This window comes from Haliotis rufescens, unplaced genomic scaffold (genome assembly GCF_023055435.1).
Source record: "Haliotis rufescens isolate VD_foot unplaced genomic scaffold, xgHalRufe1.0.p SCAF_22, whole genome shotgun sequence".
Taxonomy (NCBI): Eukaryota; Metazoa; Mollusca; class Gastropoda; order Lepetellida; family Haliotidae; genus Haliotis; species Haliotis rufescens.
This window is the reverse complement of record NW_025963913.1, coordinates 7,985,328-8,005,899: the sequence shown is the minus strand read 5'-3', so window position 1 is coordinate 8,005,899 and position 20,572 is coordinate 7,985,328. Positions and strand designations below refer to the sequence as shown.

The 20,572-nt window shown below is 41.1% G+C and overlaps 1 protein-coding gene across 1 annotated transcript in view; it reads left to right on the top strand.

Annotated features, from left to right (window-relative positions):
• Positions 1-20,572, top strand: part of LOC124116962 (coatomer subunit gamma-2-like) — a 52,138-nt gene that overhangs the window by 6,984 nt on the left and 24,582 nt on the right. The window contains exons 5-11 of the mRNA XM_046478622.2: positions 4,906-4,985; positions 6,918-6,993; positions 14,879-14,971; positions 16,079-16,165; positions 16,345-16,461; positions 16,675-16,715; positions 20,087-20,288. Coding sequence (XP_046334578.1) covers positions 4,906-4,985; positions 6,918-6,993; positions 14,879-14,971; positions 16,079-16,165; positions 16,345-16,461; positions 16,675-16,715; positions 20,087-20,288 — 696 coding nt within the window. The remainder of the gene's footprint in view (positions 1-4,905; positions 4,986-6,917; positions 6,994-14,878; positions 14,972-16,078; positions 16,166-16,344; positions 16,462-16,674; positions 16,716-20,086; positions 20,289-20,572) is intronic.

Below are 20,572 nucleotides of genomic sequence, written 5' to 3'. Positions count from 1 at the left end.
GGCAGAACTGGTCCGTACTGAAGGACACCTTCATACTCAATGTTCTGTGCTACCTTCTGAACTAAGCTGAAGATCCACTGTTGACCACAGCTCCTCCACCTTGGGCTTATCCAAGGAAACAACATCTGCTACTGAAATCCAACGTAAACATCTTGTTGAAGAAAAGAGCTGTAGAGATTGTACACGCCCCAGCATTACACCAGGCTTTACCCTCCCATCCTACTTGTACCCAAGAAGGACTCTGACAAGATGCGGATGATGCACAATCTCTCTCTGTTCAACGAGCGCTACCTGGAGTTTCCACCTTTCTTCCGCCTCACAACCTTCAGCAGAACCAGCATCAGGGCTTTCAATTCCCTGATCAGCCTCAACTTGCAGGATGCTTACCTGCATATACCTATCCATCCTTCTGACCACAGGCTCCTCTGTTGACAGTGGTGATGGGTCCTGCAAAAGGGCACTTGAGACGGGAAAAACACTTTTTTCTCACCCAGGACCATTGCAAAGCACTGTCTTCTTTGTCATAAGGTAACAATAGATGCATTTAGGAGTAATGCAGGATAAGTATACAAATTGTAAAAAATGTTTAGATTTTACTAACATTTTATCAAAATCATGTATTAATGTATTTCACAAACTGACAATGCAATTGGACACTATGTGCTCCACTTTTGGGACAGCGTCAATGCGTGACGATGGTTGTTTGGATGAGCTTCACATGACAGCCAACATCCAAGGGGTTACATTCGCTAGTAAACTGATTTCAGTTAGGAATTAAGTGTCAATTAGGAAATCCCAAAAATTTTAAACTTATCCTATATCAAACTTTGCATTTCTCCCTTCTTCTTTGATCCTATGTGGGAACGTGCTTGAATCATGTTTCCAGCTCCTAAAACTAAAAATAGCCCCCCAAGCCCCCCTGCATCTCCATGGTTACGTCCAAAAGCTAGGTCAATTACTTGCCTCTCGTGCATGCAGTGCCTGCTTGAACTGACCACGTGTGCACCTCTAAACTAGAATGGGAAAGAAGGACAATCAACATCCTGCTTGTAAGGAATTCAGACATACATATTCCACGTCGGATCCCCAATCATTATGTTGCGACTGTCGGGGACAGTGCACCCTGGATTCCGGATGTGCGGAATGTCATTCCCTAACCATCTTCCCGAGGCAAGAGAGTTAACTGACATTAAAAGTCCAGTTTCCACCCTTGCCGAACAAGGCTGGAATTCCTGGGCTTGATCGTAGCGCCACCAGTGGCTATTACGAGTTATGCCCTTTCTATGCCTCTCCTATTGACCAATCAGATTCAACCCCTCGTATCACTTGCATTTGCTTCAAACAAAACCTGTGGCGCCCAGTCAAGATTGATAATCAAGATCTATATTGTGATAAAACAAGTCTTACATCGCGAAGTGCATCAAATCATGTGAGCACCTTGATTAAAAGCATGAAAAGATTTAGAAAATATCTGTTGACGAGCTAGCGGTGCACATGCTTTCCAATCCTGCAGTCGATCGAAATCTGCACAACAGTTTACGAACTAGAATTTCGATTTCGGTGCACGATTTTGATTGGACTATGCATAGATTCGTTAGTCCAGCCAAAATGTAACTCCATAATACCAGCCTAGTTCGGCAAGGGTGGAAACTGGACTTTTATAGTCAGTTAACTCACTTGCCTCGGGAAGATGTTCCCTAACTAACTCGGCTTTTAAACTTTACCTGCAATGTTGTCGTCGTCTTATTGTCGATTGTCGTTCCAAAGCAGGGGATTCCAAAGCTAGTAGTCAGTACTAGTACCAACTCATCATGCCTAAAGACAATCCTGTCGAACCTGTAATTTCTGTCACTGAAGAAACCCTCTCAGACAGCTTCCTTACAGACGACTCGTCCTCTCGCAACCTGTCTACAACTCAACAAGAAGATATGCAGGTCGATGTGCGCTCGGTCTGTCTGACCAACCCGGGTCCTGCTCTCGTTATACCAACGACTGATTGCTCCTGTCCTTTCAAAGTCCTGCTCTTGGATTCGGCTAGCTCTGCATCCCCCCTGGGAGCTAGAGATACGGTGGTTGATACGACTTCATCTCGGGTCATTTTAGATGGTCACACTTGGGTACAACGTTCACCCTCCAAGACGACAGATCGGCATTCCCGCTCCCATAATTGGCGCTCTCTTTCCAAGGATTGGCATTCCTGCTCCCGGAATCGGTGCTCTCGCTCACAGGATCGGCGCTCCCGCTCCTGGGATCGGCGTTCCCAATCCCAGGATCAGCGCTCTCGCTCACAGGATCGAGTTTCCATGAGCGTCATTGTTCCTGCTCCCGATCGTCTTCCAGTGACGGTGACCGTCATCCATCTTTGACTACCACAATAACGGCTACCCTCACGGGTTGGATACTTAAGCGGCCCATCATAGAGGATTGGATACCTACCCGATCTACCATGACCATTACCAGCGTCCCGTATACCCTTACTCACGGCTTCCTGACTATCGCTCTTCTGCCGGCTTTGCCTACCCACCCAACAGTTCACAGGATCAGTGTTCGTTGTCGTATAAAGACTCCAGATCTTTGCGAGCAATTTGACCATGCTTGCAGAACCTTTCGTGACGCAGATGCTTCAACAAGGGTATCGATTACCGATGATCGCATCACCACCTACGACACTCCATCCCCACCGGAGAACGTATCCATCCAGGCAGCTACCAACATTGATCGAAACGGTAGGTACGTTACTAGCAAAAAACGCTATCGAATGTCTTGTCACACTTCCCACCACCCTCGCGTTTTATTCCCCCATTTTTCTTGTCCCCAAAAAGGACAGTTTAAAGCTAAGGCTCATCTCCAACATGAAGACTTTCAATGCTACGTAACTCGAAACCCCACCACATTTTCGCATGACGTCTATCGTGCTCCTTCGTACGCTCATTTATCCCAGTGATTATATGGTCAGTCTCGATCTCAAGACGCTTATCTGCACATTCACATCCATCAGGGGGCACCGTCACTTCCTCCGGTTCGTTTTTCAAGACCACCATTACCAATGGAAGGTGCTCCCATTTGGAATTTCTTTGGCCCTGTGGCTTTTTACCCGCCTAACCCGACCCATCGCGAAGTTCCTACATCTTCGCGGGATCGTGTTTGATTATTATCTAGACGACTGCATTCAAGTTCACGCAGATGCCAATTTCCTCCGTCTACAACTCACCTTCACAATGCGTCTTCTCAGACAACTCCCCTGGCTAATCATCGAACAAAAGTCGGAACTCATTCCCACTCAACGTCTCTAATTCAAAGGAGCCCTGTTCGACACTCGGCAAGGTCAGATGTTCGTTCCCCACGAACGATGGGTGAAGATTCAACGTCTCATACCGTTACCACTTAAACAGCTGCTTCAACTGCGCCAATGGCAACAACTCCTGGGCATCCTAACATCGGCGCAGGCGCTCACTGTACGGGGTCGACTTCATTTGCGACCTCTCCAATGTTTTTTGCGCCCTTTATCAAGATCAACGATTGTCACACGCTGATTTCTCTACTGCTCAATCTTCACGCTCATCTTCAATGGTGGCTGGTTGTGTCAAACGTTTGCGACAGGGTCTCCTTGACGCCATTCGTCCCTCCATCTGTTCGTCCACGCTTCAACTGTCGGTTGGGGAGCACATTTTGAAGATCGGCAAGTAGCAGGGCGGTGGTCTGAAGAACGTTGCCTTCACATCAACAATCTCGAGTTCAAGGCAACAATTCTTGCGATTTCGCATTGGTCGGACCTCCTCCGGTCTTCCTCCCTCATGATCCAGTCCGACAACGCGGCGGTGGTGTGGTCCATCAACAGGATGGGATCCACGAAGTCGATGTCCCTACTCTCACTTGCTCTCGATTTCTTTCGTCTCATCGACTCCCTCAACATACCTGTCCGCGCTCGGCACATTCCTGGGATATCCAACGTCAACGTCCCCATCAGACAGACCATCACCAACCGAGTGGTCTCTTCATCCACAATCGTTCTAATGGATTTGTCAACTTTATCGGGCCCTGGAAGTAGACCTCTTCGCCTACCGCTTCAACGCTCAACTATCCCGATTCGTATCTCCCATCCCTGACGCTCGGGCTTGGGAGAACGTTAAAACTAAGGCTCATCTCCAACTTGAAGACTTTCAAAGCTATGTACCTCGAAACCCCACCACATTTTCGCATGACGTCTATCGCGCTCTTTCGTACGCTCATTCATCCCAGTGATTATATGGTCAGTCTCAAAATGCAAAGTGAGTTAGGATAAGTTTAAAAATTTGGAAATTTTAGTATAAATTGTATATTTATATGCTTATCCTATCTCACATGCGATAGGCCCACCCGACCATCCCCGCATCTTATTTAATCTAGCCTAATAAGCTCTGTGAAAGAAAATGAACTTGTAGAGGTGCACATGTGGTCAGTTCAAGCAGGCACTGCGTGCAGGAGAGGCACATAATTGACCTAGCTTTTGGACGTAACCATGGAGATGCAGGGGGCCTTGGTTGGCTATTTTTAGTTTTAGAAGCTGGAAACATGATTCAAGCACGTTCCCACATAGGATCGAAGAGGAAGGAGAAATGCAAAGTTTGAGATAGGATAAGTATATAAATATACAATTTATACTAAAATTTCCAATTTTTGTACATTTAATACTCTTGAGCACTTACGCTTATTCTCCAAACATCCAACATCGACAACATGTTATATTTGCCTTTAAACCACTCCTCGTATTTGTATATGTATTGTCCATGTGAATTACACATCAACCATAAGTATTAGTTATGGTACTGTATGGTTTGCTTTTCAAATATATGTTGTGTGAGTGTCAGTATGAGTGGGCGTGGTAAGAGTAGTGTATTGACATCTGTGCTGTTGTTGTTGTTGCAGACCACACTGCGTCGTCTTGTGTACCTCGGGATAAAGGAAATGTCACAGATCGCCCAGGATGTCATCATTGTCACCAGCAGGTATGCCTCTGGGACCTTTCTGTATTTACAGTATGACTGTCCAACAAAGCTGAATGAAGCTACATTAACTCCTTCAACACAGTAGGCCGGTATACTGACCAAGAAGCATCGAGTCCGCAGACGCCGTAGGCCGATATACTGGCCAAGCCGTAGTCACATAAAAATAGTATATATTTTTATGGACCTACCTGTAATATCATTCATTTATTAAATATATCACATTTCACAATGTCTGAAATATGTATTCCATTTCAATTTATCATTTTTTATCAATGAATTAAAAAAAAATTACTCACTATTTCCCGCAGTGTTATTGAAATCTCTGATACACACTTCGACAACCGGTCAACATCGAACATGTCAAAGAGCAAAATAATGATGTTTTAAGCAAATCTTTAAATATATTATGCAAAGTAATAAATAAAATCAACAAAAATATATCTTAAAGTTGTCAAACAAACATCTTAGTTAATATTTCCATCTTTTAGTGCGATTGCGTGTATTGTAAGTCAAATGACATCTCGGGTTTTGTCACCTTGAATTCTCGGCTCAGACACATTGTTTAATGCAAAAGTATATGCATGAAACATATTTGGCACTGCTCGTAACCTAGCACGATACATTCACAAAGTTCCACATTTTTAATATATATCATGATTTCCTGCTCAAAACGTTCAGAAAAAACGATTTAACAAAAATCTTTCGTCAACTTCTGAAATTTATCAAAAACGAGCTTTGTACCACAGCTGTAATTTGATTGGCTGTCTTAGGTCACATGCTCAAATTTTACCAATGACAAACCTTGTAGCAGATTTCAGCATGAAAGCGTCATTAGAAACCAATTTTAATCCAATGAAGTCACTTGTTATAACTATGAAAAAATTCCAGGCGATGTTATGAGCCTGTAGATAAAGGAATAAGTTTTCTAGCGATGTGTCATATGCCAGTCTTCACAAACGTGTTATTCATACAAAGCCTTGAAAACGGGGGTATTTTTTTCATGTTACTGAGCGGACAGCTGCTGTTATCGGGAAATGTGTGATGACAGATACTATTTATAATTCTGTTTAAAATGATTTTCCAATGTTGTAAACAATGAAAATAAAACAGAAATAGGTAAGTGGATTTTATGAAATCTTATATTTGCCGAAAATCGTCAAGTTTTCGCTTCCTTGGTCCTTAATCTGGACGTTAACGTGTTAGCTTACATTTTTTATTTACAACAAACTTAATTAAGTTTTAAATGCATTATTTTAAATAAAGTGAAAAACATAACTTTCATGTTTATAAACCATAGGATCAGACCTTTCAAATGGTGCATAACATGTAGCAGCAAAGATATTTTACAAGCAGATATTTTCTTTGATAAATGTTGGCTTCATTTATCACACAAGAGCCTCTGGGAACTCGGTGTCCCAGCAGTAAACACTTCTGGTTGACTGGTGTTGAAAGAGTTAAAGGGAAGTTCATGTACAATGACATTCATTGTTGTACAGAAAATATAATAAATGAAATGGATATCAAATTGAAAGCAAAGCAAAAGGGACATCACTCTCAGCTTAGTTGAGTTTTGTTAAACAAACAATGACCTATTATTGTGATTGAGTGCATCGGTGCTGTTTACAGTCCCTTACAACAGTTGTGAACCTCATACATGCATGCATCAATGTGACAAACATTTCCTTCATTTCTTGGTTCTGCTGGAGGTTGGTAAACTTATAACATGAAATATGGAACTGTAACTGTCGTTTAGAATACACCATATGAACCTTTGCGGGGTTGCATGATTAGAAAACTCATTCCGTCTGTCACTTTTCTGACCTGGTAAGTGGGACGTTCAGATGTGACCCATAATGTGATGTGTTCAGATTTTTGTTTATCAGAACTGAGATCTGGTTTTAATAAGATTGTGTGAGCCATCCTGTGTTGCAGTTTAATGAAGGACATGACAGGGAAGGAGGACCAGTTCCGTGGACCGGCCATCAGAGCTCTCTGCTCCATCACAGATGTAAGTCATACCATCACTACCGTTCAACCACAGCTCAAGGCAGGGGTTTATTTGAATCTGGTGCAGCCTAATTGGGAATCTGGGAATGTTTGGTCGCTTTTGTAATGATCAGATTAGTTTTAGAATGTCTGTCAACAATCTGCTATTGCTGTATATGACGTAAATATTTTTCATTGGGGTGGAAAATGGAAAAAAATGATTTGATTACACATACTACATGTCTGGAAAAATGGTTTGATTGTGATTCAAAATACAATGAAACCTCATTATCTTGACTGTGCCCATGTTGACCATCATGTATCTGTTGAGACAGCTAGGTGGTCATATCATACATCAAGTTTCAACTATCGTTACACTTGAAGCATTTTCAGTATGTAAACTGTTGATAGAAGTCTTTTATATGATCATCACAAAATATATCACGGGTCCGGGTAGTCCTGTGCGTACCCGGGTCCTACTCAGTACCCACCCGACCCGGGTACCCGAGTTACCCATCCTAGCCCTACTAGACATGTTTAAGAACAACACTTCTAGAATCTCCTAGCATCCTTCGCTTGATATTTCTATCTCTACGTTGTACTTGTGATTATATTTTGCTTGTGGTTGGTGACTTCATGTCTTACCTTTTCGTTGCATTAATCTTTCGCGCTCGATAGTGGCTCTTAGTCACGGTAATATCGGGCATATCATATTCTTCCAATTCGCCCTTTTCAATCCTCCACATGGTCATGTTCTCGTGCCGTGCATCTTGAATTCTTGCTTATTGCTTGGTAGTTGTTTCATGTATATTGCCTATTCTCTCTGCGGGCTTTTAAGTGTTTGTTTGCACTTTCTTTTGCGTAATTTTCTCATTCAACAAATGAATTATAAATTGTCTGCTTGGCCTGTCTACACCCCATGACCACGCTGACGGTTGCGCTTCCCTTATGTCGACGTTGTCGGCTCACTTGAGTTCCAGTGCCTCCGTGTTTTCAGACCTTTCCCTGGCCTTCCAGCTCACCAGATGTCCTGCAATCCCAGCGACCATGGTGACAACAATGGGGCTGGTGACAGCAGCATCTCGGCCTCTGTATTCGACATCTGATACAATACACCTGTGTTCACAGGTAGTGCCCCTAATAATGTGCGCAGATCATATGGATTCCTTTCAGTTTTGTCCGAAGGATCTTTTGAGCCTAAGTATGATAAATCTTCCGTTGAGAAGGACACTCATCTAAGTTGTAACCAAGTCCTTGACTGGATGAAGGACCCCTATTCTGTGGTCAAGTGGTACAGCGACCGTCCAGAGAGCGTAAGGTCCTTGGTTCGGTCATACCAGAAGACTGATGGTACTCGTTGTTACTCTATCTGGCGGTCGACATTAAGGGGCTAAAACAAGGCCTGGTAGACTCATGAGTCAGTCATGCTAGGACGCCTTTACTCTATCACCCAAGATTCCTCAGTTAGGAAGGACGTTTTCCCATCCATGCTTGGGAGATGGCGGACAGGACACACATCCAGGATGAAGATCTCCACTGAATGACAGAGTTGTCTTAGCCAGATCCAGATCCCAGATTCACTGTTGGATTTCAAACAAACAGAGGTCAGTTTTTTCCCTCAAACCCTTTTTCAGCCTGGCATGGTGAAAATTTCTGCCTTTTTTCCTGTCTCATTGGTGTACCATCAAAGTTGGGAGAACGATTCCATGGAGAAGCTGATAGTACTCTCATTGAACTTGGTTCACGTGGCTTCTTGTAGACATCATCTGTACCAGAACTTGTAGGTCATCACTATTCAGGCTCGTTTAGCCATTTGACAGATTCGTCATAGACTACCGGGTACCCACCTCGGGATCGCCGTGGACAGGTCAGGACAAGGCGTCATTAATATCATAGAGATCATTTTGCTCCTATACCGGCCACGTCACACTTTCTTCACAGAACACTGGAACATCACTTGTCTAGACCACACAGTTCACAGGGGATTGTCCATGTGTGGAGCTTGAGACTCATCTCCAGCTAAATGCGTTATTCTAGGTTACTGCGCAGGATTATTTAAATGTCAATTGTCAAGAACTCTCTGACTGTAAACATCTCCGAACAGATTTAGGTCAACTAACCTAATGCTAGCCATGCAGTGTATTTGTACACACTGGTTTGCATGCTTACTTGTACTCAATGCAGCAACCCGTCCATCTGAGTAGACCTCTGATGCCTAAATGCACAGTAATGAGACACTGCCCTTCAGCATGACCTCGATATAAGAACGGGAGCACTTAAATGGAACAATCGTTCAGACCAAAGAATTATATATTCTACTAGATACAGCATTGATTTTATAATTCTTCCCACGACCGTTATGTTGACCTCCGATGACAACACTTGAAGTAATGAGGCACCTCCCTTCATATAAGAACGTTACTGCTTATATGGTGCCAAGGGGATGGAAATGAACACCTTTCTTTAAATATAACGATCTTCCAGACCAATGTTTTATGTTTATATTCAGCTTTGTCAACTGAATACATCTTTGACTTCCCACGACTGTTATGTCGATGCCTCGGTGATCGGTAAGGGAGCACATTTATTTTGTCTTCATGGGATCTGGCATTGGTTCACAGATAAACACAACTTTCTGCATATTGTCAAGGCCCGACACGATCAGAAACCCTCCTGAAGTTGACTTTTCAACTTTACAGTCTCGTAGACAGCTTAATCTAAATCTTCTACCCACTCTTCAACAGCCGCTTACACTTTGTCGGTGACAAGTGCTCATGGAATTGCTCATGTCAGCCCAGGCCTGCATTCAATAGTCGGAGGCGCTTTCTGAGCGCTTAATCAGCTCTCTGTTCTATCGAATGATGTGTCAACTCCGCCGGCAGGGGACGCAGTTGCAAACTGATTTTAGTAATATGTTTTTAACATTGTATATGTTAAGTATTATTGTTTATAATAAACATATGATAAACAAAGTTGTATATCTTATATCATATCCACAACGTAAAACGAGGTAAGTTAACTTTCCACCGAAAAGTGATCACATATCATTTGACTTGACAAAATATCTTGTTCCCTCAGCAATCCATAAATCGGTGATGAGTTAGAATTCATGAGCTTGAAAAAGTTCCAAGTATTTTGGAAATCCTTAAATCCAATATCCCTTTGGTTCTCTAATTGATTCCAGAAATTCCCCTAAACACTTAGTGGAATAAGGGTCTCTGAAATCCTCAAAGTGAGGAACAGCTAACTGCATTCCAGTCCCCCCAAAACTCCCGCTGTCTTGCCAGCTACCCATTGTGTCACAGCTGATTAGTGACCACAAGCTCTTCTGTGGCAGACGACGTGAGTCCAAAAATAATTGTCAGCTTTTAAAAAATTGATGTTTGGTTATTTTAAACTACTTTTGAAACATTTAAATTTTCTGCAGATTAAAAAAAATGATATTGGTCAACTTGTAGATATCCCATTTAAATTTAAATTTATTGTGCATAACACAATGGCCTTATTAATACTTTCAAAAGCAGGCAAGACATATCACAAAGTATAACTCTTTTGCCATGAAACATTTATCAAGTCAGTTGTGTACGAAAATATCAAAAGTAAAGTAGACATTGATGAATAATTAAAACAAATGTTCATAATTAACAAATCAAGTGTTTTTTACATGAAGCAGAAACAGTATATACTAACTGGATTCAACATTTGACATAATAAGAAATATCTTTCAAGAGCTATAAGCGTGTTCATAAACCTGCATATGCAATGTACATCATGTTACTGCCCAGTACTACATGGTGCACGTGGTCTTCTGGTGACATTCAAGTAGATATGAGAAGTTCAGTTAAACAAACTATATAAAAATAGTTTCATCTTGGTTTTCCTTTCATGTAAATACCATAGTCACCCCTATTTCTTCTAACTTTAATGGCAAAGAGTATTTAAAACATAAATAAGTACAAAGTAACAAATGTCATATTTGGGATAAAACTTTCTCTGTAAAGTGCAAATCCTAGTAATTTTTGGAGTTAAGTCCCATCTGGGACAAAAATGGAAGTTTGACAAATGGTACTCACAAGCTTTGTGTACCACTCTGACAAGTGTATAATGGCACGGGTACAACTTTGCAATCTGTTCGCTACTTATTAATCCCACTAATTATAAAGATTAACATTTTACCCATCATATTATTCTCAAAAAGGTTTGAGGTTCCATTTTACATGTCTACATTAGATTTTGAGGAAGTTATTGAGGCATATATATCTCCATTTAATAATCTGAAGTGCCAGTCAAACATAACAAATGTTATATTTGGGATAACACTTTCTTTGTAAAGTACAGATTCTCATACTTTTTTGGATTGAGTCCAGTCCAGGATTTTGAACCCACACTGCCAGAGTGAAGCACTTAATCGCCAGCACACAAAGTCAGCGATCTAACCTACCGAGGCTGCCACAAAAATGAAAGTTCTATAACTGGCCCTGCCAATTTACACTTGTCAGAGGGATACACAAAGTAGTGATCTAGACTACTAGTTGACTACCAGTGTATATCCAAAATATAACATTTGTTACATTTGACCACTTTCTAAATGTCATTGTGTGTTCATGGCAGTCAAACAGTTTTGAACATTATTTGTAGTGGTGAACATATTGTAAATTTGCTCCAGGTATAAATCCTTTTTTCAAATTTTCACTGAAAGTGCAAGTTGAACAGAATACTACTAAAACACTAGTCTGCCTCACAGAACCTGAACCTTATTATTTTTTTCCTGCCTTCTCCTTACTGTAATGCTATAGCCCTAAAACATGAAACAAGTGTAAAATTTTCCAAAAGCTGAATCTCTCATTTCAGTGTGGCTCTTTTTCAATTTATTGGGTTATTGGTTTCTATCAAAATTATATATTTTCAGATTCTAAGCGTTAGTTGACAAACATACCTCAGTATGAGTCTAACCCAAATCTACCATCATTAGTAATGGTTAGTGAATTGCCTAATTGGGCTTAAACCCGATATATATAAATGCTTACCACATTGAACATAATTCAAATATTGGTCAAGGGATGTCAGTTTCCAGTGAATAGACACTTTATTAGTTATAACCTCCAAAACATTTTTTTCAAAGAGTTGATTTGGTCACTGTAGTGGTTAAAGAGTATCAGATTCAGTGAGAGGGGGGATGCTGACAGGGAGAGTTTTGGCTTGTGCCACTAAGTGTAAAGCTTCGATGCCATACTATTCTTAAATCAAACAGAAAACATCAGAATGTGTATTTGACTTTCATTCTGTCTCACTACATATCCTCTTGAAATGGGTTGAATGTAATATATTAACTATTCCATACTATAAATAAATAATGAAATAATATACTCTTGAATTACTGTTTGCATGGGTGGGTAATAAAATTAATGATTTGCCGATGTTGGGGAGAAATTGAAATGATTAGGCCTTCAAGAAAACCTGTATTGAAGCTATCAGCCTTATAATTGAAAATGGGGATTTTAAGAAACCCAATAAAATCTTATTTCTTAAAATGGCATTCCAGGTTATTTTATTTACCAACTTAGATAATGGTTTGATGTTAATATTCATATTTATTTAATTTCAGTATTTTCTGGACAGTTATTAAGGGGAATAAATTAAATACATCGGGTAAGACATATGATATTACCAAAACATCACGAAAAACGTCTCATAAATCACATAACAATAATTTATTACCCATAGGATTTCAAATAAGCAAGGTAATAAAATCGTATGTTCATTGGTGCAATGTCATTCACACACACTGGTATATTGTTTGTGTCATCCGGACAGCATTGTTGGCAATTCCGATCTTATTCTGACACTAGAAATGACGTCATAGCTGAAGACTGTTGACGTCATTCAACGATTGCGGTTTTCAACGACGACGGTCAACAAACAAAACAACAAACAAATAATCCAAGAAACTGCAATGTTTTAGATTTATTTAAGAAAAGACAAACACCTATGAAAATGTATGAATTTACATTTCTTTCATGGTTTATATCGCATAATAATATATGTCCAATGTTTACAAAAAGAAATCTTATGAGTGTTTATATTATTAACTTCATACCAAATTAAATTATACATGTATCTTGTTTACAAATGCATGAAAAGGATGTTTTTCTGTACTGAAAATAACATGGGTTTGCAAGGAAAAATACCCTGTGTTGCAAGGGGTTTAAAAATGCATCTATAACAATTGGGTCTTCCAGTAAATGTAATTTACTAATGTGAAGGTATTTAACTTCACCATTGAGTGCATGTATGTCTAACATGTTCTTCCATGTTGAAAATGTAAGGTTCACAGGCTCCGCATTTGTCCAAGTCCGCCATCTTTGTCCCTCGTCGTGCCTCCTCCTCAGTATGAATGGTGGCGCTAGAAATCATGCACAGCATACATTTTGTTCATTAGGTTATATTCGGTAGCACATGCTGGCACATTGGCACCCAACAGCTTATTGAACGCACCTCAGGATTTGACGAGCAGAAGTCTCCCACACCTGGGTCCGATTAAACAGTTCCTGGCACCTTACATACAACATCAGGACCCTTGCCTATCCATTTCTCTACCTCCTCACCTCAGGAGTCATCTCAGCTGGTGGGTGGTAGAGTCAAACATCTTAGGAGGTGTCTCCTTTAATGAGTTAGGAGTTATCCCCAATGTCCCTGCTGTTCATAGATACTTCTCTACAGGGTTGGGACCAGATGACCTCAGGGCCCAGGGCTGACCTCAGGGCTGTGGTCGGGTGCACAGCCCCCTTGGCACATCAACAAACTAAATTTGTAGGTGCACATATTGGCGATATGACACTGGCAGGAGCACCTGCAATACACTGAACTCTTTTTTCCACCGACAACATCACTGTGGTTTGGTGCCTACACAATCAGGACGACACACTGTCACTCCCTCCTTTAACAGAAGTTCCAGGTCTTCCTTCTGGTAGAATGACCAAGATTACAGAACTCCAAGCTTTGCTGTGCTCCTTCAGATTGGAGGATCAAAAGGCCAAGTTCAGACCCCCAGTGTGGGATTTAAATGTTGCTTTTGAGCCATTTGAGCCACTTCACTCAGCTTCATTTTACAACCTCACCAAGAAGCCGATCTTGCTCTTGGTTCATGGCTACTGCAGCAGGTCACCTATCCCAAGCGCCATTGACTCTTCCTGATGCCTAGAGCTGACCTTTCAACCTCTGTGGTGCTTGTCACCCAAGACTAAAAGGGTTTACGTGCTACTGGCATTAGCTCGGTACGTCACTTCTAGACCTTATCTCACGCTTTTTTCTATTATTGTACTGTTACCCGGATATCCTGCATCCCCCACACTCTCGTTTCTTTCTGACAAGAATGGTCACACGGTTCTAGTCATCACAAAGGATGCTTTCATGTTTCCTTTAACATTTGCCGAGGGTCTCTTGGGGATCACATCTGAAGGTATGCCCCCCTCTGTACCGTCTGATAAAGATGCATTAAGGAGTAATGCAGGATAAGTTAAAACATTTCGTAATATCTAAATAGTTTTTACATTTGTATACTTGGTTCTAAGTACCCTCCCCTCCCATCGCAGTGCTACCTCCCCACAAACTTTTCAGGTGTTATGTTCAAGTAGTAATGTGCTCATGTAAAACGTCTCCACTTCGGAGGTCACGTGGCAGCTGTGCGAGGTTATTTGCCACACAACTAGTTGGAACAACTTCTTCTGCCACTGGACCTCTCACAGCTTCGTCTTTCTTTCAAAAAACAGCAGTAAATGCAGGGTAAGTGTACATATGTAAAAAATATTTAGATTTTGCTGATATTTCTATGTCTATATAGATAAAAAGGTTGCAAAACAACTTACCTAAACTGAAGTAGCATCTGACCTCCTTGCAATTGTTTACAGAACACTATGCTGCAGAGTATTGAGAGGTATATGAAGCAGGCCATTGTGGACAAAGTCCCAGCAGTGTCCAGTGCTGCTCTTGTGTCGTCTCTGGTAGGTCAGCTTTGACAACAATGTACTTGGAAGTGGGAAGAATGTCTACCTATTGTCCAACATCTGTCTTCTTTAAAACCACTGTACCTATGAAGCTGCAACTGATCATGCTTGATCAGTGATCACAGCCCAATTTGTTAATATGGTTTGAATCTGATTTTCAATATGGTTGCTAAAGCAGTTTTCTGCAGTATTAGAACATTTTTGAAAGTTTGACCTTGATTTGAACTTTACACTGTCTATGCTCCCAAGTTCTCGCAAAATGTTTTTCACAATGTAAACATCATCCACTCAGAAACCATGTGATTGTTCCCACCAGTGACAACACCCAGTTTGTTCAAGGAGTTTGAATCCAATATGGCCACTCTGACAAGCATATTTATAGTCATATTTGTGGCCATTACTGAGACATTTTGGGGGGGCACAGGTGATCCTGTAACACATGGCAGTTTCCATGGTTTTCCAAAGTGGTAACATGTGAAGACTTAGATCACCCCTGGCTTTCAACAAATACTGTTCAGTGAAGCGTTAAACTAACTTGCTCATTTACTTGCTAAGACATTTTTGTTCAGTACATAGTTTCCATTTTTTTGTGATATTTTAAATGTTGGCCTTGATTTTACTTTGTTAACCTGTGGACCAGTGAAGCTGAAACTTCACATGCCTGTTTCCAGCTATGATTTCACCTGAGTTCATTTTGTTCACAACAGTCATGATTCATATTGATAAAGCTAGTCCTATTGTTGGCCACTACATGACCCCCTTTTCATTCAGTGTAGGGAAATATGGTATATTTTAGTTAATTCATGTATTCTTATTTATGCAATATTTTAAAGTTTGAACTAGTTTTGATCTTTGTATTTTGACCATGCTCTTGTATTCTCTCAAAATGCTTTTTTGCCTCTGAAATTGCTGGACTGAGGAAGCTAAACTTTGGTATATGTATTATTGTCTTTTGATTTTTTTCCTCAATATTTATGCAGAAAGTATTTGCTGAAAGCAAAGGTTTCTGAGCAGCTGCAATTGTTGACATTTTTATTTGTTGACTGCATATCCAGGTGATGTATTTTTTGTTTTGCATAATCAAAGTTATGTATGTGTTTGTAGCACCTGAGTAAAGGAAGCCATGACATCACCAAGCGCTGGGTGAATGAAGCCCAGGAGGCTGTCAATAGTGACAACATCATGGTGCAGGTACAGTCTTTCAGTCTCATACTGTCTTGTAGAAGCTTTCAGCCTCCTTGAATATAGGTGAAAACTTCAAACTAGGTATGCCTTCATTGCAAAGAGAGATTGTGATCATTGTGTCCCCTGCCTTGTTTGATTGATTTTGTACTGCTCACAGTTTCATGGTATGGTTTTGTTCTCTTCAGTATCATGCTCTAGGGCTGCTGTACCACATCAGGAAGAATGACAAACTGGCGGTCAACAAGCTGGTCAGCAAGTTCAGCAAGCATACACTCAAGTCACCATATGCTTACTGTTTGCTGGTAAGACTAATTTATGTCTTCTGACAGGAATGACATTTCTAAAGATATATTATGCTGAACAGCCAAAAAAAACAGTTCCAAATTTGTAAAGTTTTATATGTAAACCCCATTCCATTTTGTCTGAATTGACAATACATTGACAACATTTCACTGTGTGTGTTGAAATGATGTGTTATTTGTGTGTGACTGGTAATGAGCTGTGTATGTTGACAGATCAGGATTGCCAGCAAGCTGATCGAGGAGGAAGACGCTGGGTATGTTTGCTACCACTCTTCTCCTTTTACAGTGCCCAACCAAAGTGGAATTAGTTTTAAGGCCATATGACCAATAAATGTTCTGTGGTCTCAAGACTGTAACTCTGACCAAAGATGGATTAGTTAGTAGGCACTTCTTGTTAAAAGACATCTCCAGCCAGCAATATTGATCTATTGCATGTACATCCCAGGTCATACACCCAGCAGTAAAAGCGGCTCGTCTTTCCAGAGAAAAATGATCCGAGGCAGTATGACCAAATGTTATCAAACATAGTTTCTTGAAACTACATGTACTAGTTCAAAGACAAGTTGAATTCCATTTAATCATCCAAACATGCTGTGGTGTCTGGACAATTATTATGACACGTTATGTGCTGTCAGAGGTAACATAACATTTCCCCAACAAGTTATGTACACATTTTGAGCATGGATGTTACAATATGTGTATAAGGTGTCTTTACTATAGTGGAAGCAGTATGTTCGTAGCTTCACACTGAAGATAAGCAGTGTGTACAAGGGTTTTCACTATACTGGAAGCAGCATGTTTGTAGCTTCACACTGAAGATAAGCTGTGTGTACAAGGGTTTTTACTATAGTGGAAGCAGCGTGATCGTAGCTCCACACTGGAGATAAGCAGTGTGTATAAGGTTTTTTTACTATAGTGGAAGCAGCGTGATCGTAGCTCCACACTGGAGATAAGCAGTGTGTACAAGGGTTTTTTACTATAGTGGAAGCAGCGTGATCGTAGCTCCACACTGGAGATAAGCAGTGTTTACAAGGGTTTTTACAATAGTGGAAGCAGCGTGATCGTAGCTCCACACTGGAGATAAGCAGTGTGTAGAAGGGTTTTTACTATAGTGGAAGCAGCGTGATCGTAGCTCCACACTGAAGATAAGCAGTGTGTACAAGGGTTTTTTACTATAGTGGAAGCAGCGTGATCGTAGCTCCACACTGAAGATAAGCAGTGTGTACAAGGGTTTTTTACTATAGTGGAAGCAGTGTGATCGTAGCACCACACTGGAGATAAGCAGTGTGTACAAGGGTTTTTACTATAGTGGAAGCAGCGTGATCGTAGCTCCACACTGAAGATAAGCAGTGTGTACAAGGGTTTTTTACTATAGTGGAAGCAGCGTGATCGTAGCACCACACTGGAGATAAGCAGTGTGTACAAGGGTTTTTTACTATAGTGGAAGCAGCGTGATCGTAGCTCCACACTGAAGATAAGCAGTGTGTACAAGGGTTTTTTACTATAGTGGAAGCAGCGTGATCGTAGCTCCACACTGAAGATAAGCAGTGTGTACAAGGGTTTTTTACTATAGTGGAAGCAGCGTGATCGTAGCACCACACTGGAGATAAGCAGTGTGTACAAGGGTTTTTTACTATAGTGGAAGCAGCGTGATCGTAGCACCACACTGGAGATAAGCAGTGTGTACAAGGGTTTTTACTATAGTGGAAGCAGCATGATCGTAGCACCACACTGGAGATAAGCAGTGTGTACAAGGGTTTTTTACTTTAGTGGAAGCAGCGTGATCGTAGCTCCACACTGAAGATAAGCAGTGTGTACAAGGGTTTTTTACTATAGTGGAAGCAGCGTGATTGTAGCACCACACTGGAGATAAGCAGTGTGTACAAGGGTTTTTACTATAGTGGAAGCAGCGTGATCGTAGCTCCACACTGGAGATAAGCAGTGTTTACAAGGGTTTTTACAATAGTGGAAGCAGCGTGATCGTAGCTCCACACTGGAGATAAGCAGTGTGTATAAGGGTTTTTACTATAGTGGAAGCAGCGTGATCGTAGCTCCACACTGAAGATAAGCAGTGTGTACAAGGGTTTTTTACTATAGTGGAAGCAGCGTGATCGTAGCTCCACACTGGAGATAAGCAGTGTGTACAAGGGTTTTTACTATAGTGGAAGCAGCGTGATTGTAGCTCCACACTGGAGATAAGCAGTGTTTACAAGGGTTTTTACAATAGTGGAAGCAGCGTGATCGTAGCTCCACACTGGAGATAAGCAGTGTTTACAAGGGTTTTTACAATAGTGGAAGCAGCGTGATCGTAGCACCACACTGGAGATAAGCAGTGTGTATAAGGGTTTTTACTATAGTGGAAGCAGCGTGATCGTAGCTCCACACTGAAGATAAGCAGTGTGTACAAGGGTTTTTTACTATAGTGGAAGCAGCGTGATCGTAGCACCACACTGGAGATAAGCAGTGTGTATAAGGGTTTTTACTATAGTGGAAGCAGCGTGATCGTAGCTCCACACTGGAGATAAGCAGTGTGTATAAGGGTTTTTTACTATAGTGGAAGCAGCGTGATCGTAGCTCCACACTGAAGATAAGCAGTGTGTACAAGGGTTTTTACTTTAGTGGAAGCAGCATATTCGTAGCTTCACACTGAAGACAAGCAGTGTGTACAAGGTTTTTTTACTATAGTGGAAGCAGCGTGATCGTAGCTCCACACTGGAGATAAGCAGTGTGTATAAGGGTTTTTTACTAAAGTGGAAGCAGCGTGATCCTATGTCCACACTGGAGATAAGCAGTGTGTATAAGGTTTCTTTACTATAGTGGAAGCAGCATGTTCGTAGCTCCACACTGGAGATAAGCAGTGTGTATAAGGTTTTTTTACTATAGTGGAAGCAGCGTGATCGTAGCTCCACACTGGAGATAAGCAGTGTGTATAAGGGGTTTTTACTATAGTGGAGGCAGCGTGATTGTATCTCCACACTGGAGATAAGCAGTGTGTAGAAGGTTTTTTTACTATAGTGGAAGCAATACGATTGTAGCTCCACACTGGAGATAAGCAGTGTGAATAAGGGGTCTTTACTATAGTGGAAACAGCGTGCTCGTAGCTCCAGATGGAGATAAGCAGTGTGTATAAGGTTTCTTTACTATAGTGGAAGCAGCATGATCGTAACTCCAGACGGAGATAAGCAGTGTGTATAAGGGTTTTCACTATAGTGGAAGCAGCGTGATCGTAGCTCCACACTGGAAATAAGCAGTGTGTATTAGGTTTTTTTACTATAGTGGAAGCAGCGTGATCGTAGCTCCAGACGGTGATAAGCAGTGTGTATAAGGTTTCTTTACTATAGTGGACGCAGCCTGTTCGTAGCTCCACACCAGAGATAAGCAATGTGTATAAGGGTTTTATACTATAGTGGAAGCAGCATGATCGTAGCTCCACACTGGAGATAAGCAGTGTTTTAAGTTTTTTTTACTATAGTGGAAACAGCATGATCGTAGCTCCAGACAGGTAAGCAGTGTGTATAAGGTGTCTTTACTATAGTGGAAGCAGCATGACAGCACAGCAGAATTATTTTGGATTTGTTAAGCAGAAGATGAATGATTAACATTAGAATATTTTGAAAACATTCAGATCTGAAAGTCCAATGTTTGACTTCATTGAGAGTTGCCTGCGCCACAAGAGTGAGATGGTTATCTATGAGGCTGCCCATGCTATTGTCAACATGAAGAACACCACTGCAAAGGACCTCGCTCCAGCTGTGTCTGTACTTCAACTCTTCTGCAGCTCACCAAAACCAACTCTCAGATTTGCTGCTGTCCGCACACTCAACAAGGTAAGTTTGAACCCAAATCTTCATATTTACCATTTTATTATTTTGCAAGCATGATAGTTACCATAATTAGGTTAATATATTTAGGACAAACTACAATTGTCTGTGATCCAAAATAGCTCAAAGGTGGTTCATTTATGACAAAGTTTGTGTAACTTTTACTAACATACCATATTTTCTTGAGTATACTGCGCACATCTTTTCCAAAAAACACAGCTGTGTAAGATGGGGCTGCGCATTATACACGCAATAATGTTTTGATGGTTTTTACCTCCAACACAGAGACA